The 27,106-nt window shown below is 41.7% G+C and overlaps 1 protein-coding gene across 3 annotated transcripts; it reads right to left on the reverse strand.

Moving 5' to 3' along the window:
* Positions 1 to 793: 793 nt before the first annotated feature.
* LOC127009020 (nucleoside diphosphate kinase 7-like) lies at positions 794 to 16,841 on the reverse strand. 3 transcript variants are annotated; one of them, XM_050881613.1, is made up of 11 exons: positions 16,659 to 16,841; positions 12,097 to 12,116; positions 11,001 to 11,105; positions 9,848 to 10,014; positions 8,197 to 8,358; positions 7,475 to 7,682; positions 7,021 to 7,135; positions 6,695 to 6,828; positions 6,149 to 6,259; positions 5,079 to 5,186; positions 794 to 4,096 (listed from the first exon to the last, which is right to left on the reverse strand). In XM_050881613.1, exons 2-11 carry the CDS (start codon positions 12,106 to 12,108, stop codon positions 4,067 to 4,069), a joined length of 1,152 nt encoding a protein of 383 aa, XP_050737570.1. In that variant the 5' UTR covers positions 12,109 to 12,116; positions 16,659 to 16,841; the 3' UTR covers positions 794 to 4,066. The 3 variants fall into 3 exon arrangements, with proteins under 3 accessions (XP_050737570.1, XP_050737569.1, XP_050737571.1); XM_050881612.1 differs by having other exon boundaries at positions 12,031 to 12,116; XM_050881614.1 differs by lacking the exon at positions 12,097 to 12,116.
* Positions 16,842 to 27,106: the final 10,265 nt, after the last annotated feature.

The raw sequence follows: 27,106 nt of genomic DNA on the forward strand, positions 1-27,106 counted from the left end.
ACTTGGCGGTGACTGAAAAATACCAGCTGTGTGGCGGCCAGGATTCGAGCCCGAGTCCCTCCTGGATCTCCCGGATGCGCCGCTGGCACGCTACACACACACACACACACACACACAAACACACACACACACATATATATATATATATATATATATATATATATATATATATATATATATATATATATATATATATATATATATATATATATATATATATATATATATGAATTCATATATAAATAAGAAAGAAGGAAGTACATGTGACGCAGTTGTAGAGGGAAAGTATTAAGTCTACTTGTCCTGCACTGGTCCTGTAGCAAATCAGGCACCAGTGAATCATTGCCATCTTTAAAAAAAAAAAAAAAGTCCTACTTATGATTATTATGTGAAAACTCATCATGAGCAATGTGTATCAAACTATCGTTTCATTTAACAATGCCAAGTTTAATACAAGAAAGAAATAATCAATGTAAACAAACAAGGATTCGTGCAAAAAAAATCATTAAAAAAAATCAATTTAAATAAAAAATCAGATATAAATCAAATAAATTGATTTTTTAGATTTTCTTTTTTTAAATAATGATTTTTTCCAACCCTGTATAATGTAAAGATAAATTTAAAGAGTGGATGCAGTTAGAAGTGAGAGCTGGTAGAGTGTGTGTGTCAAGGAGGGTAAAACCTCTCATGTTGACAGCTTGATGAGCTTCCTTCAAAAGTATAAATGGATATAATAATAGTTCACTTAACTAGTCATAAATGATTAAGCACTCTGGTTGGAATCTATAATTGGTCAAATTCAAGTAACATTTATTGAAAAGAACATTTCCTGCGTGCCAGAGGACAGCAACACATGTGGTGGTGGCCGCATGCCTGGCGTCTTGGCGGAACGAACAGACTGATGGGTAACAATATCAGTGGAAAGTGTCTCAAAAAGTGCAGTAACATCAAAAGTTGGAAGGCATATATTTCGATTATCAGGAGCACGGTATCCATCCATTATTATCGTTTTTTTTTAAATACACTAAGCATATATGCAACCAGTAAAAATATCATCAGTTACAACACTGATACAATGTCAGTCAGATGTATCACAGGTGGAAACTAAATAAGATAAAAATATGAAGAATGAAATATAAATATTCATTCTATCATCATGACTAGTACTTCAGTTATTATATAAAATAATTTGCAAATGTAAAACTACCAACCAATCATTAATGTTTGCCCACATAGTACAGAACATGCAAAACAAAAATATACCCACATGAAGGTTCTCCATAGAGTATCCCTGGGGCTAACTGTGGCTGAGGAAAGAAGACTAGCAACACTAACATGTAAACAGAGGAGTGCTAGAAGACTGTAGAGTCTGACAAATTTACAAGTTATAAAAATGATTACAGGTCTAAAATATATGACATATAGAAATGTAGTAACAGGTGAAATGCAGAAAATTGGAAAGTTAGTCTAGTAGTTGCATGAGAGTGCAGTTTGGTTTAAAAGATATGGAAGATGCCAGGACAAAGGCAACTTACTGTTACTATATCAGTCTATATTGGAAAGAAAAGATAAAATGTAAAGTTGGGGGCATACACTATAGCTGCATATGGCCTTGGTGCTAATCTCTATCGCATTGACCCTTGAGCCTGTGGTGGCTAAGAACCTATTACCCCGGGACACAGGGCCAGTGTGACATCCATGTTACCACAGTTTGCCATCCCAAGGTAATGATTTATCAACCAGTCCAAAAGGGAAGATGAACAGCTGGGTGAGCTGCATGCTGACTGCCCGGGCCAGGATTCGAACCTAGACCTAGGCACAATAACTACTTTACCACGGAGGCAAGCAGGTACAACTGAATATGGAAATAAGGAGGTGTTATTCACTGGAATGCAGGTTATCTGGAAAGTCACATAGTAGAAAGCGTATAATAAAGGTAAAGTTTGGGGCATACACTATACCCGCACATTGAATCAGTGCTCATTTTTGCCATCTCAGCCCTTGCGTCTGTGGTGGGTGAGACTCCCTTCCCAGGACACAGGCAAGCATGACATATAAGTTACAACAGTTTACTTTCCCCCGGTACCTATTTATCAACCAGCCCGAAAGGGGAAGAACAGACAGAAATGTTAAGTTACAGTCTTTGAGAAAATGCATTATTAAAATAAGTAATGAAAGAAAATAACTAAAACTTGAACATGGAATGAAAGAAGTTTAGAACCTTGGCATTTGAGATGAGGTGCCTCTAAAGTGCCAGGGACATACAGAGAATGGAAAATGCCAGTAATGATAACCTGCAAAGAAGGTTTCAGATGCTTGTTAAAGGTGCAAGAATGAATTGTGAAGTGGTAGAGGTGGTTAAACAGAACGGTGAGGTGAGCTGCTCATCTGAAGGAGAGGGAGGAAGATGAGTGTCAAAGTGAACAAAAGGAAGATGTGATGGGACAGAAAGTGCATTTCAGAATACAGTAAAAGTCTGTTAACCCAGTCATTGATAGTCAAGGAAACATGATTGTTCATTTTTATCTAGGTAAAATAATCCAGTGCCTCCAATTGCTCTTTTTCCATCATTATTATTATTATTATTATTATTATTATTACTTTTATAAGAGATGAAGCAGGTAGAGAGGGAGGAGTACGGATACTATAAGCTGCCTGTTCAGGAGCTCCAAAATACCTGAGACACTGAGAAAGTGAAAATGAAAGTGAAAGCAAGGGAGAGGAGAAAGAGGACGAGAGAATACAGAAGATTAAAGAAATAGAGGGACAGAGGGGTAGAATAGGTAAAGGTGCAAGCTGAATTTAAAGTTCAAACTAATGGCACTGTGCCCAACTATATGTGGGGCAGACAGGAGAGGAGGGATGGACAGTGGAAGGTGGGAAGTGAGAGAGTAAAGGGGGCAGAGCATGGGCAGGTGGGTGGTAGTGGCAACAGAGGGTGGGATGGAGGGAGTGTTTCATGTCATAGCATCACAAAAGGGTGTGCGGGGGTGGATGGGAAAGGGGGGATGGACAGTAGAAGGGACTAGGGAGAAGTGCTGAGGGAGATAGTGAAAGGGGGAAGGTGGTAGGAGTATTAAAGAATGGGACAGAAGGAGGCGTGAGTTGTAGATGATGAAATTCAAAACATGACACAATCCAGTCTTCAAAACTACAAACTGTCACAAAAACGCTGTGTGCCGCACCACTAAGGCTTACAAGAGGATATGCATGGCCAGATGGGCTAGGAGGGATGGACAGTGGAAACATATTATATTCCTCCTCCCTCCCCTACCTTATCACACAGAATTATTAACATGAGGGGGTGAGAGGTATGGGGAGGCAGCCAGCTCAGGAACTCATAACACAGCACAGTACTTCACTGACAGAGAAGGAGCAGATGAAAAAATAAGGACCATTTAATTGTCCATACATGAAGTTACCTCTAAAAATCTGACACGAGACTGGTCCCCTACAATCTGGATTAACAGTTGTTTATTGTATGTGAAAGAAAAAAAGGATGGAAGGCTGAGAGGACTGGGGTATGCAACAAGTGAGTCTACGAACTGGAGAAAGTTAAAACTTCAGCCAGGCCCAGCCCCCTCAAGGAAGATCTGAAGAGTAACCATTATAGACATTTAAATTGATAAATATAATTGAAATTACTTCAACATACAACACACACAACCATTAACATATTTGTGTTCTTCACCACAAACAACATTAATGAAGCATGATGAGTACCCACAGAGCCGTGAAAACTGTTATGGTGCAAAATGGTGCATAGTGAGGCTTGACAGTGACAGTCCTCATCAAACTTAATAAAGTGAATTCAGTGACATTGTCCAAAACTACTGGTGTGAAAATGGTGAACTTGAATTGCTAAAACACTTAAAACAGTTACTCCTATCACTTACTATATCACAAGGTTTTTCTTATTACTATATGGTAAAACTTGAACATTGTATGAAAACTACAAAGTTTGATTTGTACTAAAGTTATATAAAATTTGCATTTAATGCTCATTTGATACTGGAATGTCAGAAATGTCAAATATGATTCATACAAACCCACATGTAGACTGTGTCTACTGAAGAATTTTGAAGAAGTATTCCACCTGTGATAAAGAGAATTTTCTAAGATTAGATAAACTTTCACAACATGCATTAGAGCAGCAGCCTTTCTGAGAATTTTGGGGAATAACTAAATACTCAAGACTTCTTTCAGGTGCTTTGGAGGCTCAGTTTAGCAGCGAAACTATTCATAAAAAAAAATCTAAAGCAGCAGAGAAGTCAAGTCTTCCTCATGTGACTTAAATGTTACCACAGTCTGTGACAAATTAAAAGGACTACTGAAATTAAACAGAAGAATGTACACTAACAGACATTATGAAACTAAGATTATTTGTCATGAAACTAACATCAAATTGATCTATTAAAAAAGAACAACTCAGGACAACCATATCACCAAGGGGAGGTGGTGAGCAAAAGTAACTACTGCTCATCACCACCACTCACTAAACTCACGTCCTACAGGTTCTATTCTCTTCACTGTTACCCTAATGTGGTCTACAACTCTAGATTCAAACAGACTCCACCACTGTAAATCACTCTTAACCATGTGAATATATTTAGTTCACACAGTGACATCCTCTAATCAACAACAGTATGCAAATAAATAACATCAGAAAGGGTTACTTACCACACTAATTTGGTGATTTGTGCTGCAAGCTGCTGACTAGCTTTGCACTGCTGAGAATATTAGGCTAATGGCCAGCCTTAAGCAAACTTTTAGGTATTAATCTGATTCACATGAATGATATTTGACTTTAATAATTTTCTCGTCAGAAAGTTCTGATTCAAAGATTGTCAACTTCTTAACAAATGTTCCAGTTACAAAAGTATTTTTTAATTCAATAAATAAATGTACCTATAGAGATGAAAAGAAGTAGTAAACTAAACCTTGCCTTCAAGATTATGATCTACCCTGTACCAGTATGTGATCAACTGGTCCACTGTTGTCAAGTTGCCGGCCAGCCCTGCCCTACAGTAACCACTGCCAAGAAGACCAAGGAGTGCAGTGGGAGTGCCGGTACTCACCTCCAGAGGGCCATCATCAGGCAGGTCAGAGCAGTGCAAAGCGTTCCGCACTGTGTCTTCCCCAAAGCGTGCTCTCAGGCTGTTGGGCCGCAGCTCCCTTGCCACTTCCTGCAGTCAGAATTTACATATTCATTGTTATATGTATGCACTTGCCATTGTGCATACAGCAAGGCTGGCACTAAAATCTCTATGAATTTCAACTGAAGCCTCCATCCCTAACTTTGTATTCTGATATCTCAATTTTTTTTAATGAAATAGGGGAGGTGGAGGAGCCTTTGCTAGAAGAATGTGATTAATACAATCATTTTCAGTGAAAAATTTTGAGCAACACATCCCCTCCCTTTCCTGCAACCCCTTTGTTCATCACCCACACTTTTATCAGCTGTTTCCATTATCCTCTCATTGAAGACCCTTCCATATACCTTTTTGGGCACAGTAAGGAAACTTATCCCTTGAGGGTCAGTTATTTGTATTTGCCATGTTTTACAAAGGCATTTAGTCCAGTCAAGAAGGCCCTGGATACATGAGCCTTTTCATGACAAGGCAGAACAGAATTTTGAATAGTCACAAGTATCCCAGTATTTTTCTAAGCAGTTCCACAGCATGCTGTCAACTAATGCATCTAAGGCCTTGCCTGTGTCATGCTCACACACTCTTCACATGGCCATCTAGATTAGATTATTCATGCACAATATCTCTCATGACTCCTCACCAATATTTTTTTCTATATTTTAAATCAGGATCCATGAATGACATGCAGCATTTTTTCCACCAGAAAGCTGAAGACTTTATCAAATAGCAAGAATTTGACCGGCACATTTCTTACTACTTCACAAAAGACTCATGTGCATCCCAAACTATAACATTAGTGAACATTTATATGTTGTCTAATGAGATCCATCAAACTTGAGTAGGATGTTTTGTTGAATTTAAAGTTACAGTGATCTCATCAGTTTGTTCTATACACAGTGACACTATGACTGCTCCTCTTCACCTTTCAGTAACTACTCCCTTACCCCACTACACTTGACAGAAACATATGAAGAAAACAGAAGCAAATAATCACCAACCGGGTCAGAAGGTCCAACAAATTCTCTGAATTTTAGCGGCGTCTGGGATCCATGAACACTCGTGATCTCCAGAGCCACCAGAGGTCCAGACATCAGCTGCTGTACCATCCCCTGAGTTAAGAAAACATGATAGTTTTAGTTCTTCATTGACATTTAAGTTAAGAAGTTTAAAATGTCTAAAGACTCAAGAATGACCAGCATATGAGGCGTAAAGTGTGGAAGGGGGCAACCTGCCATTTTATAGTTTTGAGCAAATCATGCTTAAAAGCGACCACTAGACTCTACATACCCCACGGCAGCCGAGTTTGACAGAAAAATCACGCAACTTTAGGCCTACAAATCACCTGGTTTAAGGTTGCTTTTTCCTTAACTTGCTTTAACACACAATGCATCAAGAATTCAGCTACCAGATGCCGGCATAAAAAAGAATACTGCCGTAATTGGTTCGGTCGCCCCTTTTACACTAAATAGGTAATGTACATGTCCTCACAAGTCACAAGAGTTCTGCTTTGCCCTTCACCGGCCTTCCCTGATTACTATACTCACTGGGTATTCACTGACGACACCTTTGTACACCTCCAAAAACTCTTCGGACTGAACCTTGTCCATGCGGAACATTTGTAAGGCAGATATCACAAACTCTTCGTCCTGTATTGCCTTCAGAATGGCACCCATGTAACCTGAGAACACATTACATACAGATCATACTTTAATTTTATGGCAATATCACCACAAATCTTAATCTGTTTCCTACACTGAGGCAAAATATATTAATTAACTTATCACCTCATATAAACATATTCAAGAAAGACATGAGTTCAGTTTTCAGGGAATAATATTTATCATGTTACAGAGGGCACACTGCCTCTCACCCTTGGCTACAGCATGCGGCTTGATGATGCAGCAAGTATTGTTTCCTAGCTTGGCCGTGGTCTGTGGCAGGAGGTCATCATTTATCTTGGATGATGGGAAGAAAAACTCAATTTCCTGTAACATAGAAAGACACCTTCAATACCATGCAGGACAAAAATCATTCAATAAGCCATATATTTCCTAGAATAGGAGCATTTAAAAGCTACAAATGTATTTGCAAAGCTAGGGGAGTTAAAATTGACTTAACCAACCCTTAATGACACTCCCCTGGGTGGCTGAGGGTGGCGGCACTGCCTGTGTAATATCAAAGATATTAGAAAATAACTACACTCAAAGGGAGGGTTGCCCTGAGTGTGTATTTTTACTACTGACACAACTCCTGTAAGTCCTGAGTAACCACATGTAATAGTGTTAGGAGAAGCCCAGTAACTGATTCCTTGGCCTGCCACTGACCCTTATTGCAGAGATGTCAGAGTCAGACCCATGTCCAGCATTTGACTGCTTGTCCTTCCCAAACAGCGCTCTTATGGAATCAGGGGCAACATTCCTTGCTTCCTGGGAGTCCGTGGGGCCCAGAGTTGTCCTCCACTTCTTGACGGCATCAGTTGTTATCAGCTCCAAGGCAACAACCGGCCCACTTGTGATGTAGTCCAGCAGGGGCCTTGAGGCAGAATGATTTAAGCAAAATGCCTGATTGCCTGTCTCCCAAAAACTTAATGGAAATAAAATTTCTATATTCATAGGATGAGCATAAAGGTAAAATCTCTGACTAATGCTTATGTCATCAAAAAAAAAAAAAAAAAAAAAAAAAAAAAAAAAAAAAAGGATACCCTATTTCTTGCACAAGCTTCAACAATAAAATGGAAAATGTAAGTTATCTGAGGAAAGACCATCCTGGGAAATGAGGCATTATGAAAACATCTGCTGCCCCCAGCCCAGCATTAGCTATGCCTATAGGACACTGACATGACATGATGCCCCAGAACTAATCAATTCTGGTTTACTAGTTAAAGTGTCATGCATTTCTTGCCATTCATTAAGCCTTAAACCTTAAAAATGCAAACTGTTAGGCTTTTTGCAGCTAACATGCAAATGTCACATTTGCTGTCTTTATCTATATATATATATACAGACACATTCTTGATAACTCGGCAGTCATGTGTATCTGGACTCACTCAAAGAAGGGCCGTCCCTCATGCTCCCGGTAAAAGGCTGCTGCTTGGTGCCTTGACAGCTGCACCATCTTCATCTGGCTGATCTCAAAGTCCCGGCCTTGGATTACATCGACTATTTCTCCCAGTCTGTGCACAGCATCAGGCTTCACCATGGCAAAGGTTCTGAAAGAGTGATCACCATCATAATAACAGGAGTGATCTAGACAAAAATGGTTGAGTGACAGCCTATTCCCCAACCTTAACTCACTGTGACACAGATGTTATCTCCCTTTTTGCTTAACCCCTAAAGGATGCAAAAAATCTAAGGGGTGACCCTGGTGAACACAAAAAAGTCATTTTCCAAGTACATTTTTTGTAAAAGCATATGTGATATATAATATTACGATTGAAAATCACAGTGAAATAACTAATAATAACAATCAGAAATAAACAATAAAGGCCTATGTGTGGACATGAGGTAAAGGACTTGGCTTTATGTGCAAATTTCCTTGTATTCTGAAGTCCCCCAAAAGAAAAAAAAACTATCCATCACAACTAGCTGTGTGAATGAGCCTCTAGGCCTTTGTATGTGTGTATTTAGTCCTAAGGTTGTCGATTAGTGTATTTCAGATGCAGAACAATAGCGAAGGTCACGAGGAAACAGAAGAAATACATGCAGGACATTCGTCTTTTAACAGAACCCACCAAAATTTACACCTGCGGGTCACTCATCCTTTAGGGGTTAATTTGAGACACAATGGAATATGGAGACCAATATTCTTAATCCCCATGTTTCTGTTTAAATTTTTAACAGTAGCATCTCTGTCTTGGCAATTCAATGGTACTGTAAAAAGTGTTACCAAAACTAAAATTGCTGTTTGCATTTCAACAAAATCCAAAAATGAGGAAGGAAGTCATCCACTGAGAGGCACAGCAGGCACACTGTCTTTCCCCTCAGTCATTCAGAGACCAGGAGGGACTCAGGGTCGTATTATAAGACATTTCGTCGTCCAAAACCACATATTTGACAAATTTTTAGCATTAAGCAAGTGCATTTATGGTTTATGTGGTAGTGTGGGTGTCCTGCCTCCTTCATCCATGAACTGAAAGAACACTCATTAGAACCCGCCTGACCCCCTCTTTGACCTTTAGAAAGAGCTGATGTGAGAAGCTGAAGTGTCTTATAATACCAGCCTCAGTCTCTCACCGGCAGCACTCTTGTTGATGTCACTCATGCTACTGTGATTATTGAATATCTTAAACGTTTGTTTCTGTTTTTTGTTTGACTGACTTGCCTCACCCTTGCATGGATTAGCTCATCATTGTGTGACAAATTTGATTCGATCTTACTGGAAAATATTGTTGATAAATTGATGATGTGTTCCTTTCTTAGCATCTTGTGTTAAATTGATGACTTTAAATCAATTTGTGCTAAACTGATATTTTACTGTAATACAAAAAAATGAGACCCTATTGTACTTTTCACAACGAGAACATAACTTTTACTCTTTTCCTTTTGTTTTCTTCATTATTTTATTTCATAATTGTTTCTCAAATACCATGTTGAATAAACAGGAAGCAAAACAGTACAAAGACTTCCAAATGGATAAATCAATAACCTGAACAAAAGGTAACAAGAAACAACAGCACCTGCACTACACAGTGCCCTCACCTCTGCCTCTTGGAAGTGATCTGTTCTCGAGTGAAGGCGTCGGCATAGTCTGTGATCTTCAGCTGGCGGGAGAGGACAACGATGGTGTTGCCAAGGTACAAGTCCCGCTCCTCCACTCCCTCCACTTGTATCCGCTTCAGGAACAACCGCTGAGCTCGCAGGTCATACTGAAGGTGTCAACAGGAGGCCAGTGAATCAATAAAAGTACTGGAGGTTGTGGAGAAGTCACTAGACTTGCACAAAAAATGTAAGGACAATTTTTCTTACAAACTATAATAATTTTTTTCAAAAAGTTTCATAATGTTTGTCCAAATATATTGTAAAACCATTTTAAGTTGCAATTATGGAACTGTTGGTACAATTTATGTCAAGTGAAAAAAATACTTTAATTTTAAGCAACTACTAAATGAGTCAGAAAAAAGATTCCTGAAACACGCCATCTGTGGAAATCCAAACTGTGCACAGTGGCATGGCACTGGGACTCATTAGAAAAAGTCAGAAAAAGTATATATTCTTTAGTTGGCAAAGTGCTGTCTATTGGGAACCCAAAGGCACCCTTCACATGCATCGTTTCTCCATCCGCCATGGATGGCACGTCTTACATTAATAAGTCACTCCCAGTAGCACGACACATGAGCACCAAGAGGACTGAAAACGAGCAGTGGATACTGCTCACCACCGCTCACACTCCCTATCATGGGTTTAAATTTACCACCGGGCCAAATGGTTGTAGGGATGTTCATTACCAGTTTAATATTTTTATCATCAGATTTTAATAGACATATGTATTAGTACCCAGTATTATGATATGCTTAAGTGAGTTGAGAATTTAAAATACACAAAGTGTTGGAAATTGCTCACTGCCACTGCTTAATTATGCACAGAAGTGACCATGAGCTCTCTAACAACTCTATATTCTACCACAAGGCCTCCCTATGCTTGGATTACACCTTATTCCTGAAAGGTAGCCTGGCAAGATTTTTAGAGCTGGAATGGAGATCAGTCCCATAGAATGGTAATTTGGTTAAGTCATTCAGGTCCAATCAATCAACCCCAATCAAGCCAACTTAAAGAGGTTTTACTGTATGCACCTGCTTGGAATCTTATCTCATTGCTGTTGCAAACCCTAAAAAGAAATGTTCACAATACTCACCATTTCCACCGACGTATCTCTCGGGAAGAAGCTGAGGTGGAATTTGTTGACCGTTGCTGAGACGGGGTCGTACCATTCTGTGTGGAATATGTATCGTGTCTCCCCCTGGGGTGAAGCCAAAAATAAGTATTGCAGCCAAGGATACATCTCCATATAGAAATTATTATGCTAAGAAGCCTAAATAATTGTCACAGGCAAAAATTCAACTCCATGAAAGCACAAAAGCGCACACAAAATTAATGTCAGCTGAACTCAATGAAGCAAATTATATGTCTCTTTGAGAAGTGTACAAAATTGTACTCCATGTTGCACAGTGAAATTCAGCCTCTTTTACTATATACCACATATGATGCTCCTGCATAGAGGGTATACCAGATTTCTCAGTGTATATATATGTATGATGAACCTAAATTTTCTACATTTGTATGTATTCAAATACGTAAATGCTATCATGAGGTCACATTATCATCAGACAAAAGTATGAACATATATGCAAATTCAGAGACAGAGATGGGTCAGGAGAGCAGGTGGCAGGTGGGGCACAGTGGTGTTTAATTAAACCACATATAGTGTCCTGACACTGGCTGTGTGGGGAACTCTGAGTCGAAGGCGGCGATGATCCCTAAAATTCAGTATTGTGCATATGAGTGTTGCCTGTCATTGGTCTACTACTCCTCACCGAAAGTAATCAAAGATGAATTTGGAGACCGACAGAGAACAGCAGTGTGTTAGGAGTGTCATGGTGTGTGGCGGTGACTAAAGTGATGTGTTACTCTCCTTGTCAGTCTTGATGTCAGTCAAAGTAATTTGTGGTGAAAATTATTGCAAAGATACATAATTTAAATTAAACTTTAAAATCATTCCATGGCTACCCAACACAGAAAGAAAGAATGGAGCATCAGGAGAAGAGTGAAGGCTGGGAGGCTGTCCAAGGTGTAAAGAGGCTGAGACTACTGTGAAGAGAAGGTATGATGGCAGAGGACAGGTAGCTCTCAAGACCCTTCCCCCCTGATGAGCAATGAGCACACACCTTTCTTTTGAGGTAGTTATTTAAATAGATGGCCACAAGAGCAACCACTAGTGCAATGATGAATACCTTGTTACCCATGGCAGAAACTGAAATGACAGAGAAAAGTTTAATACCTACTCAGATATGTGATTTAAGTCATGCTAGACTTTATATAATGTTTTTTCAGTGAATTTGTTATATCCTATACAAATCAGACTCATAATATTCTCTGGAAATGTGATGAGCTAAAGTGTATATCAAAAGTAAGTTTATCAATGATGATTTGAGATTTTTATTATGTACAATTAGGTACATACATATCATTCCTCCAAAATATTGTTACTATTTGGTTTTATACAACAGTGAAACATGTGAGAACTAAGAGCCTTCAGCATAACAAGCAATGCAATAGAGCCATGAGAAAGTAAAATGTATTTATAGAGAATGTGGCAAAGATACTTCCTGCAGAGCGAAACTAAGATGCATTACATACTAAGGCTATACTGATTAAATGCATACTACATACCAAGGAAAAGTTTCCCTTAGTCTATTATATGAGAATCTACAAAAGTTATGTCAATATCAACTCATTAATATGCAGAAAGCGAAGCTTATTCACAGGGAATTAAAAAGGAAATGGGTCAAGAAGAGCTTTAGTCAAGTAAGATAAGTACTCATTATCTTAATGGTATATTTTGTATCTAATTATCTTACATAATACCATACTATTTCCTTGGTGTGTTCCTATAGAACATGACTGCAGGCTGTCATGTAGTGCTGCAAGAAAACAGTGTGTGGATGTATCACAATGAAAACTGGGAGTTGCAAGTTGATGAAATGAGTTAAGATGAAATTGAATAGTAAAGTAAAACTGATTGGTACGAGATAATGAAAGTAAAAGTTTTTTTTTTGATAAAATTGTTACCAAATAGGGTAGACAAATCAGTTTTGCTTGCTAGAACTTGCCTGATGGTCTATTTGAAAGACAGATGGAAAAAATATTTTGAAGATGTGTATTTTGTTGCATGTTTCAGTAAAGATGGTTGGGTGGATTGTGTCTACTTAGATTTGGAGAAAGCGTTTGACTAGGTGCCACACAAGCGGCTAATGTGAGTTAGGGAACACAGGAGGAATGATAGGGAGCTTTCTAGAGTCGTTGAAAAGTTTTCTGAGAGATCACCAGATGAGGACAGTATTAACCCGGTAGCAGCAACGGGCCAAATTTGTAGCTTTATTATGTAGCAGCGATAGGCCAAATTTGTGCCATGATTTTAACCCCCTAAAATAGATGATACATAAACTGATCACAAATGCTTTGATATATATTATGAAGTGGTTTGTGTGAGGGGTGATTTTTTCTCATTTTTCTCACTGAGAGGGACCATTAAGAATCATGATCCCCGCTGCTACTGGGTTAACCCGTGGGCTTCGGCTATGGGAAAGCCGAGAAGTGGCCAAGAAACGGCAACATTACACTGCATTTTGAGACTAAGAAAAGAGCATGGAACGTATATCAGAGTATTCCTCTCATAACCATAAAGCCGTTAAAAATATTTACTTATACTCAAACTCCATTCTTTTTGGGTGGTGTTTGTTACAAAATAAACAGTCTCGTGACACGTTGCATCTAGCCGAGAGTCGCTTGTTGTCTACTTAAGAGAATTTGACAAGTGATTACTGTATGGATAGCTAATTCAGTCTGCCATGACCTTACAGCACCACCTATGACAAATAAGCCCACCTCAAGATCAATCACCCACCACAATGACCCAGTTCGTGCATGTTGGGTTGCTCTATGCTGCCACCGCCTACAATTAGCTCGAATTAGGCGTTTTGAGCCGAGCCCAAAACTGGATCCGCCGTTTCAGCGGACTGACTCGCGGGAGCCCCAAAATGGGTCCACTGACGCTGCCGGGTTAAAGGACAAAATGTCAGGGTGGAGAGAAGTAATAAGTTAAGTTACACAGGGCTCGGTGGTGGCACTCATAGTGCTTCTGAAGATGATAACTAAAAGCACAAACAGTTATGCAAGCCTGTTTGCAGATAATGCCAATATTATGATTATGCCCAGCAGGGTTGGTTCAGGATATACCGTCACCTGAAAACACTTTAACAAGATTGTCAGAGAGGATTACCAGCTGTTGACAAACATAAAGAGTGGTATTTTATTACGTAGATGAAGAGATGATTAAGAAATTGATAGTGGCTTTGATCTGTCACAGGTTGGAACGTGTGGAAGTAGTTTGGTCCCCACATAAAACAAAACTTACCATGTATTTTTTTTTTAATTAATACAAAGACCATCAACCAAGATGGTTCATAGCCTGACAAATCTGACATACAAGGAAAAAAAAAAAAAAGTTTTGGGCTGCCACCCCATAAAAAAATTAAAAAGAGGAAGGTGACATGACTGCTGTGTTCTGGGCAATGAAGGATGTACAGAACTGATAAACATTGGACTTAGAAAATCTCAAGGCATCCCCACATATTTAAGCCGTTGACGCAGTAAATTGGTATGAATCGGTAACTAAAACCTTAACAAATGTAAAGGAAATGAAGTATCCTATGCACTCCGCATGCTATTTTTTCAGTGTACAAGAAGCTGTAGTTAGCTAGATTAACCAAAGCTTTTGATAAAAGGTAATTTGCCACAATTTTAAGAATAAAAATCAAATTGGCACACAGCAGATCCTCCTGTACACATCTTTATTTGAGAAAGAGGCAGAAAGTAAAAATCAGATATATATACAAAATACTGTGAGTAGTATCTGTATCCACAGAATGTTATTCATTAGAATCTACTTGATCTTGATCTTGATAATTAATGCGCTGGGTACTTATATAAGTGCATAACACACATTCATGTAGGGTTGTGTTGGTTTGGGAAAATATGAAGTGGAAGCACACAGGTTCAGTTGTGACTTTGTCACACTAACCTTCAAACTTTCCAGGAAACCATAGGAAAGAGTGTAGGGATCAAAACAAGTGTGAATATAACCATGAAATTTGTGTGGAAACCCAAGAAGCAGGCGGCTGAATAGCCCACAGCACCCCACGGCAGCCACAACCCGAGTTTCACCACAGCTAAAATACAACAGGAGTTTTTATGGTCTTACCTAAGGGGACTCCACGGTTAAGATTCGTTTTAGTACCGTGCCAACATTTCAATACCTACCTTATGAAACATCACTAGCTCTTCATATATCTTTTCTACAAACGTTCAACAATCATGGAAATGCTTTCAAAATCCAATTCAAGGACTATTTATTGTTGAAAATAGGGGATAATATTCACAAAAGCGCAGCCTCCTCTGGAGGCGGCCGCTGCGGTGGTGGTGCAACCGGTGTTGTGAGAAATACCTCCTCGCAGAAATAAGTCGCATATACATGTGGGGGGTTGAGGGGGGCGAAGCCCCCCCGTTAACAGGTCATGAAATTCAGTTGGAGTAGTTTAAATATGCTCCCCCACCCTAAACCCTCTGCGAGCTATTTTGCGGCTGTGGTGGCGGCACCGTCGTCGCGGCCGCTGCCAAAGGAGGCTACGCTTTTGTGAATATTATCCCCTATTTTCAACAATAAATAGTCCTTGAATTGGCTTTTGAAAGTGTTTCCATGATTGTTGAACAGTCCGTTCTGGTGGGGCACCGAAAGGGAATTTCCCTGATGCGACGTTGCCAGATGTACGTACTAGCAACAATTAAAGGCTTAGCAAGGAAGTGCGATTTATTTCCTCTCTCCCTCTCCCTCTCTGTCAGTGTGTGTGTGTGCTTGTCGATTTTGTGAAATAGGGATCTCTGGCATTATTATGTTTTTCTTATTGTGATATCTACTATTTCTCTCTCTCTCTCTCTCTCTCTCTCTCTCTCTCTCTCTCAATGTGTGTCGGGTTATCATGAGAATCGACCTCTCGTTTACCTGCAGATTAGCGCGGTCAATGTACCCTTGACCCAGCTTCAAAAATGGCAACATCGGAGAACAGAGCTGCCACATTTTGTGGTATTTATACAAAGTCATTGTTATCATTCCACTAGAACAATATTCAAAGTTCTCTATACATCCTTATTAGAAATTTATATAAATGCACTATTATGAAGTTTCATTTAGAAGTAATCAAACAATAAGACAATAATTGTTGCTAGTACATCTGACAACGCCGCATCAGGGAAATTCCCTTTCGGCGCCCCACCGGAACGGACTGGACATTTTGTGAAGACTATAGTGGTTTCATAAGGTAGGTAATGAAATACTGGCGCGGTACTAAAACAAATATTTACTGGCTCCACCCCCTATGGTCCACCCACAGGATAATTAAACGACAGTAAATATATATTCCTGATGAGGGGGCTCTGCCCCTCTACACCTCCCTGTGTCTTTACATTTTGTTGCATTAGGATTAGGCATTTGTCAATTTATAGTTAATAATTAAGTTAACACATTTGGACAACAAATGATGGTTAATATTTGCTTTAAAGTACCAAATGGAAGGAGAGTACCAAAAATAGCAAGCGGCCCTAAAGGAAACAACCCCCCCTCACTGTGACCCTGGCCAGGCCGGGCAGGGGTAAAAATGCCAGGCAGGCACCGCAGGGCCCGCTGCTGGGAGCCTTGGGGCCGCGGGACCCCCGGCGGGGGCACCGGCGCGGCACTCACCATGCTAGGCCGCCCGGGCGGTGGGGGCTGGTGCTGACTGGCGCCTGTCCTTCCCTCCGGCAGCACCCTCGGCTCCTTCACGCCCACCAGCTGCGCCGCCTGCCTCGCGGGGTAATAAGGGTAGTAATGTCTTGCCCGGGAGGGAGCCGCTGTGCCGCCCGCCTCACACACTCTTGTTTACCTCAGCCTCAGCCCTCAGCTGTCCCTCCTCTTCTTCTTGTGGCCGAGTATGCTCTTCAAATGGGGAACTGTAGTATTTAGTGGTTATTCTGCTTATCTATGAATGCTTACCTATGAAAAGATAGTGGGGAATTAAGAAGTGTTCTTCTTGTGATGATCCCCACCTCTAAGACCTGTCAGCCACCTGTCCCAATCCTATGTGCCTATCGTACCTAGTCTTAAACGTGGCTATTGATGGGGCGGTTACTACACTCTCTGGGAGTGCATTCCAGGGGTCAGTAACCCTGAGGGAAAACCAGTTCCCTTTCATTGTGGTGCGCCCGTGGTTTGGTTTGCTCAGCTTCATGGAGTGGCCCCGTAGATGGTTTTTGTTCAGCTGGAAGAATTTTGTGTAGGGGACGTCCTCACAGCCGTGCAGGAGCTTGAAGGTCTGGATCATGTCTCCCCTCACTCTCCTCTCCTCCAGTGTCTGTAGACCGAGGCGCTGGCAGCGTGCCTCATAGGGAAGTTGGGCAAGGCCTGGTACCAGTTTTGTTGCCCTCCTCTGCACCCTCTCAAGGGCTTGAATGTCGCGCACCAAGTAAGGAGACCATGCCTGGGCTCCATAGTCCATTATGGGGCGGACCAGAGAGAGGTACAGTGGCAACAAAATGTCCTTGGTGAGCACGCTAAAATTCCTCTTAATAATGCCCAGTCTGCTGTTCGCCTTGGCAGCCACCGTTGTTGTATGGATTGAAGACTTCAGATCGTGTGCCACAACTACTCCGAGGTCCTTTTCTTGTGTTGATTTCTCCAACTTACTGCCGTTCAGCTGGTAGTCCGTTAGCTGGTTGTTGCGGCCTATATGCATGGTCTTGCACTTACCCGTGTTAAATGTGAGCAACCACTTGGCGCTCCAATCCTCCAGGCGCTTCATATCACGTTGGAGAGCCTCTGCATCGTCCTCGGTCTTCATTACTCTATATATTTTTGCATCGTCCGCAAACAAACTGGCTGTTGACTCAAGGTTATTGTTGATGTCATTTATATACACCAGGAAAAGGACTGGTCCCAGGACTGAACCTTGTGGTACTCCACTTAGCACTGGTAGCCAACCTGAACGTTCCTTCCTGATGCATACCTGGTGAAATCTGCCTGTAAGAAAGCTCCTTATCCAACTCAGAACATCGCCGTCTATACCTATAGCCCTCAACTTGACCATCAGCCTCTCATGGGGAACTCTATCAAAAGCCTTCTCACAGTCAAGGTAGTTCACATCTACACAGTGTCCGCAGTCCACAGCGTTGGTCAGGCCGTTTAGGTAGCGCAACATATTAGTCAGGCAACTCCTGTTTTTTCTAAAGCCATGTTGTGCATCCGTTATGAGCGTGTTGTCTGTGAGGTGCTGTACTATGCTTTCTCTGATGATCTTCTCCATGACTTTGGATGCTATGCTGGTCAACGATATTGGTCGGTAGTTGAGTGGATTTGCCATGCTCCTTTTCTTATGTATGGGTGAGATGTTAGCCTTCCTCCAGTCAGGTGGCACATCACCAGTCCTCAAAGATGTTGCATATAATTTATGTCCATGAGCGGAGCACACAGTATGTCAGCACATTGCTTTAGTACATAAGGCGATATTCTGTCCGGTCCTGGGGCTTTGCTGTCAACGAGTTCAGAGAGTTTCTTCTTGACTTTCTCCTTAGGTATGCTGATGTCATTTAGTTTCGTTCCATGGTACACTTGACTTGGTGCTGGGATGTTTGGCTTGTGTCTTCCCGAACAAGCACTGTGTTGAAGGCTCTGTTCATCTCTTGGGCAATCTCTCTGTCTGCTTCTATGTCTTCTCCGTCGGTGGTTTTCAATTTCGTAATGCGTTCCTTTACGGTGGTTTTAGATCGTACGTATGCCCAGAAGTGCTTTGTGTTGTTTGTTGCATCGTTCGCCACCTTCTTCTCAAAGTCATATTTTGCCGCTTTTGTTGCCAAAGTTGCAGTGTTCCTTGCTTTTTTGTACTGCTCACGGTTTCCAGCGGTTTTGTTCCCCCTGTACTTCATCCACATGTCTTTTTTCCTCTTAAGTATTCTTTCCAGTGCAGCATTCATCCACTTGGGCCTGGCTGACTATTGTTTTTTCCTCTGGGTAGGGACACATATTTTCACAACCCTTTCATAGTGTTCTCTGAACGTCTCCCATTTCTGGCTCGCAGATTTGTCCTTCATCTGATCATCCCAGTTTTTCTCCCGAAACAAGTCTCTCATCTTCTCATTATCCGCTTTACAAAAGTTAAGTTTCCATGTACAGTCCTCTTGCTCCCTTGGTCTTCAATTCTAACTATAATTATCTTTATATAGTTTACTAGTTATATGACAATTCTCTATTTCTTTAGGCTTTATAATTATCATACTAACTCTCAGTTTATATGTTTAATCACACTCCCTCAGAAGTCACCGCCATGGAGGTAATGCTTGAAATAACACCTCCATCGTAAAAACTTCCTTGCAATAATGCATTAGAGACATTTCCTCCACAAACTCTCCATATTCTCTCCCTCGAACTCCACAACCTCATTAGCGAGCTTTCCAAGCTTTCACGTCCTCCTCCTCCACTTTCACAACCTCACCCTCGAGGTTTTCATCCCTCCACCTCCTCCTCGAAATCCAGAACTTCCTCCTCAACCTCCAGTAATCTCCACCTCGACCTCCACAACAAAGGCAAAAGGCAAGCTTCGGGGCATGCGCCAAAGCTGCACGTAGCCTCAGTGCTCATCTCTGTCACATTGGCCCTTAATTGAGTTTTTTTTTTTTTACCTCTACGCCTATAGCGCCGATAGGCTTGCTTGAGGGGCCTGGATGGTGTTCGGCCCCAGCCCGTCATGGCGCAGGCAAGTGTTTATAGTGGCGCCATCTTCTTCTATAGCGAGTAATAAAGTAAAACCTTAGGCTACCCCGGGACAAGGCTAGACACTCTCTCTCTCTCTCTCTCTCTCTCTCTCTCTCTCTCTCTCTCTCTCTCTCTCTCTCTCTCTCTCTCTCTCTCTCTCTCTCTCTCTCTCTCTCTCTCTCTCTCTCTCTAAAAGGCTTCCTCCTCCTCCTTCTAACCTCCACAACCTCCTCCTCAACCCTCAAAACTCTTTATCGAACTTCACAAAATCTCTCTCTCTCTCTCTCTCTCTCTCTCTCTCTCTCTCTCTCTCTCTCTCTCTCTCTCTCTCTCTCTCTCTCTCTCTCCCCGACCGCCATAACCCACAAATATCACTCGCAGGCAGATCAAAGGCAGACTAACGCGAATATTTGACGCGTTATCTTCATTGCCTTACGCCTTCGTGCCCCCCTACTGCCGACGTGGTGGTGGTGGTGGTGACGGGGTTGGTGGTGGTGGTGGTGGTGACGGGGGAGGATTAGTGGTGGCGGTGGTGTGTAAACATTTCCAGTCAGTCGCTCGCACAAACAAACACTGGCAATTTATTATGTGTAGATCCTCTCTCTCTCTCTCTCTCTCTCTCTCTCTCTCTCTCTCTCTCTCTCTCTCTCTCTCTCTCTCTCTCTCTCTCTCTCTCTCAACCTATCTAACCGTCTGTCATTGTTTCCATCTATCTATCTATCTATCTATCTACCTATCTATCTATCTGTCTATCTATCTATCTATCTGTCTATCTGTCTGTCTATCTATATCTTTCTCATAATCCGTAATAGTATCATCATTACCATCAGTCTGTATGATTTCATTGCAGGATATGGATGAAGTTCTCCCAAGAGTTTCAATATTTTTCTAGCCTGTACTTCCTGTTTTGAAATTCGATATAAACGTTCCGTAGACTTTTTCATCTCATCACTTAAATGCTGCACGGCCTTCCCTTGGGTCTCTTTATGTGTCAGTTATCTAATGGCCTTTGCACTCTTAGCAGGCCTTGGTTATTTCTCCGTCTGTCACTTTTTTCATCTGTTGCTTTCTCTTCTGCAGATGTGTCTCGGCGAATTATATTTATTGATTGTCATTGTCTTTATTGTGTCCTCTACTTTTTTTTTCTAGTCTGTTGTCCCTTTTTAGTGTTTCTTATCCATCATAGCGACTACTAGTGTATTGTATGTATATGACGCTGTCGATATCTATGCAGGCGGGCAAAGATTCTAATTTACAACGCTTGTGCTCCCCGTTTTTTAAAAGTGTATGGCTGTAAAGCATAGTGAAGCATTGTGATTTGGAGAGGCGTGTCAATGCCTTTGGTAACAAGTGCCTTCGCAGGATCATGGAATATCGCTTGAATGACTTCGTGTCGAATCAGCGACTACGTGATGAAACTAAATTGAGGGTTGTTACCAGCTTAGTCCGTGAAAGGCAACTGAGTCTATATGGGCACGAGGCACGCCTCCCGGAAGTCGATCCTGTTTATAGGGTTGTTTTGGTAGAAGACAACCCCAGGCCCGTAATTTTGACAGATTTCTAGGGGTGGTGGTGCTAGATCGCATCATAGGTTCTTGAGGTGTGGGGGGGAGTGTGGCGAGAGAAGCGACATGCGCAGTTCTGGGATTTTTTTTTTAAACTAGCACTTTTAGGGTCATTTTGAGGCCGATATAGAAAACATTGGGAAGCTGTAGCCCTCGTTGCCCCTCCGAAATTACGGCCCTGATATTATTAGCCTACCCCTTTGCAGTGTGGTGCTAGTGCAGTGGGTAGCTTGCCTAGCTACGAATCTGCGGGGCCCGAGTTCGAGTCCCTTTCCGGTTAGAGGGCATCATAGGTTCATGATTTTTTTGGGGGGGGAAAGGTGGCAAGCGAAGCAAGCATGAGCAGGTGGGGGAATTTTTTTAAATAAGCACTTTTAGGGGGATTTTGAGGCCGATATAGAAAACATTGGGGGGGCTATAGCCCCCCTAGCCCCCCCCCAAAATAAATACGGCCCTGAACCCTGAGTGGAGACCAAGGGGATGCCCACGAAACTCATGACTGGGGGAAGTCGATCAATCCTGCCAGGGGGACTTCGTATGGCCAGGGTAGCTGCTTGGGAGCTTGCTCTTGTGGAACCGTCGGTAATGAGTGAAGCGATGCGCCCCCGGGGGTATGCTCCCCGTTAGTAAGTCCATTTGTATGGTATTCAACAGTTACTATTCCATCTTTGTACCTTGAATTTAGCCTCTCTCTCTCTCTCTCTCTCTCTCTCTCTCTCTCTCTCTCTCTCTCTCTCTCTCTCTCTCTCTCTCTCTCTCTCTCTCTCTCTCTCTCTCTCTCTCTCTCTCTCTCTCTCTCTCTCTCTCTCTCTCTCTCTCTCTCTCTCTCTCTCTCTCTCTCTCTCTCTCTCTCTCTCTCTCTCTCTCTCTCTCTCTCTCTCTCTCTTTCCCTCGTCACGGCCGCGGCAGTCTCGCCGTGACGGCTGCAAATTGAACAAGGTGAGAGGCGAGGCGAGTCCTTGGCAAAAAAAGGCTTTTTAATGTTAATTCAATTTCGATGGTGGAGCCGCGGTGCGCCCCAACCTCCCCCCCATTCTTCCCTCCCATCTTCTCCCCTTACCCATTTCCCTCACGCCTCTCCAACGTTACCTTACCTTTATATTTTAACTTTCTCTCCTTTCTAGTTCCCCTTACCCCATTTCCCTCATGTCACATTTTACCTTCCTCTTTTTTTCACTCTCCTCAACCCATTTCCTTTACACCTCCCTCCAAAGTTACCTTACCTTAGATTTACCTTTCTCTTTTCCTCACTCCTTTTACCTCATTTCCCACACGTCTCCCCCAGCGTTACCTTACCAATTTTACCTTTTACCTTCCTCTCTTTTTCTCATTCCCCTCACCTCACCCCATTTCCCTCATGTCTAGTCTACCCCAACTTTACCTGACCTTTACATTTTACCTTTCTTTTCCTCACTCCCCTCACCCATTTCTTCTATGCTACGTTCTACTCTATTCCCCATTTCTCAGTCTCCTCACTCCACGCAACCTACTTCGCCTCTTTCGATGTTACTCCCCTCACGGCACTCCCCTTCCACTCGTCACCCTTTTCACTGTTCCTCATTCCTAGTCTTCTCAGTCAGCTCCTTCCCCTCGTCCCCACTCATTTCACTCCACTTTCCTCATTCTCTCTAGCCTACTAATGTTCACTCTACTTTCCTCACCCTATTCACCGTTGCCTGGTCGTACTCAGAGCATAGTATTTACCGGTTTCTGACGCCTAACTATTGCCAAGAGACGTCGGGATCTAACTCTTTTAACGATAATTATAAATGAGTCTCGTTATTTGGGCCCAGGAGATAGTTTTGGGGCAGGAAGTAGGGAAATATAAGCGTCTGAGTACGACAATCTGGCAACGTTGACCCTATTCACCTGCAGGCCATTGTTGTTTCCCCGTTATTCACAAACCCCATTATTCATTTCCATTCTTTCACTCCACTTTCCACCCCTCTGTTATCATATTATTGTTCACCCCATTCTTTTTCCCCCCAATCACCCCTTTAATCATTCTAATCTCCTCAACCCACTCTTCACTCTCATTGTTCATTCCACTCTATTCACTCCTCGCCACATTATTTTTCACTCTACCGTCGTCACCCTATTATTTACTCCACACTCTTTCATCCCATTCTCTTCTCCACTCGTCATTCAGTTTTTACCCCATTTCCTCCTTTCCCCTTCCCCTCCTCCACCCATTACTACACTCAGTCTTGCCAACCCTCATTCTTTTATGCGCACGAGCCATGGAAATGAACGACTTGTAACGCAGGTAGATCGTTTTTGTCCGTTTTAGTTTACCATACAATAGAAATAGCTCCTTTAAATGGGCTGAGGGAGGGAAGGGAAAAGAATCGCGTGTGTCCTTGTTATGCTTACTTGCAAGGGATAATGCTTGGCTGAGGAGTTATTTTTTTTCAATCTTCGCTTTCTTTTACTTCGTTATTCACTCCGCTTCCTTTTTTCTTGTATTTTGTTCTTTAATTTTTAGTGCTCAGTATAATCAACATCCTCATCATTATTATCATTATTGTAATTGTAGTAGTAGATGTAGTAGTAGTGGTAGTAGTAGTAGTAGTAGTAGTAGTAGTAGTAGTAGTAGTAGTCTTAGTATTAGTAGTAGTAGCAGTAGTCTCGGTAACATCAGCAATATAGCCTAATTTTAACGTGGTACTACTTCTTGGTCATCGTAATCATTAATGTTGTTGTCGTCTATGCATTATTTCTGTGTGTGTATCACTGGATGGTCGTCAGCGGTGGCCTGTGACTGGTGGCTGGCTAGTATGGACGCTGGTTTGTGATCCATTTACCCTGAAGTAGAGGGAGTTGTGTTCGCCGCTCTGAAAAATCGGCACCACACTATCAACCCTTCAGAATGACTGCTGATGGGAGCTGGATGCCATTGATGTTATAACGTTTCAGTAATAAATCGCACATAATGAAATACTTTTGATATGTTTCGGGCTTAACAACCGAAAATTATCAGCCCCGAACATTTAGTGTCCTCGTGGCCGTGAATGAGGCGAGTGGCCAGGCGGTATTTCCCTATTTTCGTAATATTATGGAGTTTTTGTGCGGTGGCCGGGGACAACGATCGCTTCAGCAAGGACATGATACTGTGTGGATTCCCTCGTGGGCGTGAAAGACGGGCGGAATGGTGGAATAAGCTCAAAGGAACAGCCTACGGGACCCATCGGATAACTCACGGATGTGCCAAGTAAGTGTTATTTTACTTTGCCATCGCTTTCCTCTATAATGTAAAGTGTGGTAAAGATTCGTATTAGGTCCGTGCCAGTATCTCATAATATACTTTATGAAACATCAGTATCTCTTCATATATCTTTTCTACAAACCTTCAACAGTCATGGAAACGCTTTGAAAATCCAATTCAAGGATTTTTTTTCACTCTTGAAAATAGGGGATAATGTTCACGAAAGCGCGTCGCCTCCTCTGGAGCTGGCCGCGGCGACGCTGCAGCCGCCGCAGCTGCGAAATAGCTCGCAGAGGGCTTAGGGTCGGGGAGCATATTTAAACTACTCCAACCGAACTTTTATATATATATATATATATATATATATATATATATATATATATATATATATATATATATATATATATATATATATATATATATATATTAATTGTTACATTTCGCAAACGAACGGGAATATAACAGATTTTCAAGGGGGCCAACTACCCCTCTTTACCCCCCCCCCCCGCGACGGGAGCCCATGCTAAAGGCTCTCTAGTCGGCAGGACTACTACTACTACTACCACCACCACTACCTTTACTACTACTACTACTACTACTACTACTACTACTACTACTACTCTTACTACTACTACTACTACTACTACTACTACTACTACTACTACTCTTACTACTACTACTACTACCTCTACTGCTACTTCTACTGCTACTACTACTACTACTACTACTAATACTGGCCCCCTCGTTCCCCGCGTCACATGATATTGTTGGGTCGTTGCAGTCGCAGCCTCGCTCCTCCCACGGCCCTGCTCGGAGCTGCCACAAGGAAAGCAGCTTAAAGCCTACAATGCTCGCTTCGCCGAAAGAAAATATATGTCTCGGGCAGAATGTAGTCCACGTTTGTCATATACTCTCTCTCTCTCTCTCTCTCTCTCTCTCTCTCTCTCTCTCTCTCTCTCTCTCTCTCTTTCTGTTCTTATTCCTGGCTCTGAAATGTTTGACAAAATATGACTGCATAAATAGTTTACATAGCGTGTTTCTGTTAAGGGTATTTTGTGTGTGTGTCTGTGTGTGTGTGTGTGTGTGTGTGTGTGTGTGTGTGTGTGTGTGTGTGTGTGTGTGTTTAATATAATGAGTCATCCACATATTCATTAGCACCGCCCCAAGTAGTAATATTCGCACCGTAAACATAGGTTCCAATTCCATATCTGTGACCCTCTCTCTGGCTATAAGAAGTTAGGGAGAGTCCAATCCTTCCGCCAACCTTTTGTAGTACATTATTAAATTTGCCGTATTTTTTTATTTTCGTATTTCCTGGTGTAATATTACTTTTCGAATGTACTTGAATTTGTTTGGACCGTAACTGCTTGTATTTCAATTACACTCTGTGCCTTGTATTTATTTAAAGGATCAGTGCTTGCATGCTAAACGCCAAATTTATATATTGTTATGGTCAATAAACATCTATCAATATCTATCTATCTATCTATCTCTATCTATCAATCTGTCTGTCTGTCTGTCTGTGTCTGTCTGTCTGTCTGTCTGTTTATCTATCTATCTATCTATCTATCTATCTTTCTATCTAACTAACTAACTAACTAACTAACTAACTAACTAACTAACTAACTAACTAACTAACTAACTAACTAACTAACTAACTAACTAACTATCTATCTATCTATCTATCTATCTGTCTTTATCTATCTATCTATCTATCTATCTATCTGTCTGTCTCTGTCTATCTATCTATCTGTCTAACTATCTATTTATCTATATCTATTTCTTAATCCATCACAGGAGCACGTGATAGTATATATAATTTTACACAGAAGGAAAATACTAAACAGTGTATGACTTGTAGCTTCACATGGAACAAAGACGACCACGAGAGCGAAAATATGCGACCGAGCAGATATTCACGATAAAAAAAATATACATAAAGGACGATACACAGACGTCATTGAACCAAGGACAATAGATTAGCGAGACAGACAGACAGGCAGACAGACAGACAAACAAAGACAGACAGAAGCAGACAAAGGAACAGTGCATCGCCTCTCACAAACTGATTGATAGGACTGACTCGCATGCAATATTCTCTTCCACTAAGGAGAGCCTCCGTTCCACCTTGCCCTAGGGAAGAATGAGAGAGAGAGAGAGAGAGACCGACCGTACCTGCTTTGTCTTGCATTTGACTGTCAAGTGATTGCCTTTAATGAGATCATGTATGTATTATTATTATCCTCTTATTTTCTCTTTTTTTCTTTTTTTATTATATGGCATATCTCTCTCTCTCTCTCTCTCTCTCTCTCTCTCTCTCTCTCTCTCTCTCTCTCTCTCTCTCTCTCTCTCTCTCTCTCTCTCTCTCTCTCTCTCTCTCTCTTATCTTATACCCTCCCTTCCCCCCCTCCTTCATTCTCACTCCCCACCCCTCCACCCCTTTCTTCCTGTACCTCCCATGACACAAGACGACGAAGAAGAGGGGGAGAAGGAGGAGGACAAGGAGGAGGAGGAAGAGGAGGAGAGAAGAGAAGAAGGAGAAGAAGAATGAGAAGAAGAAGAAGAAAAGAAGGACGACAAGAAAAAGGAGGAGTAAAAGAGAGGAAGGGGTGAAAGGAAGTAGTAGGAATGAGGAG

This window comes from Eriocheir sinensis, chromosome 39, assembly GCF_024679095.1.
Source record: "Eriocheir sinensis breed Jianghai 21 chromosome 39, ASM2467909v1, whole genome shotgun sequence".
NCBI classification, from domain to species: domain Eukaryota; kingdom Metazoa; phylum Arthropoda; class Malacostraca; order Decapoda; family Varunidae; genus Eriocheir; species Eriocheir sinensis.

Excerpts from the sequence above, each read along its gene's own strand:
- LOC127009020 (XM_050881612.1), bottom strand. The coding sequence starts at position 12,108 with ATGGGTAACAAGGTATTCATCATTGCACTAGTGGTTGCTCTTGTGGCC. Across the intron at positions 11,106-12,030 it reads ATAACTACCTCAAAAGAAAG|GGGGAGACACGATACATATT; the intron begins GTGTGTGCTCAT and ends GCTTCACCCCAG. Across the intron at positions 5,187-6,148 it reads TTGTTGGACCTTCTGACCCG|GAAGTGGCAAGGGAGCTGCG; the intron begins GTTGGTGATTAT and ends TTCTGACTGCAG.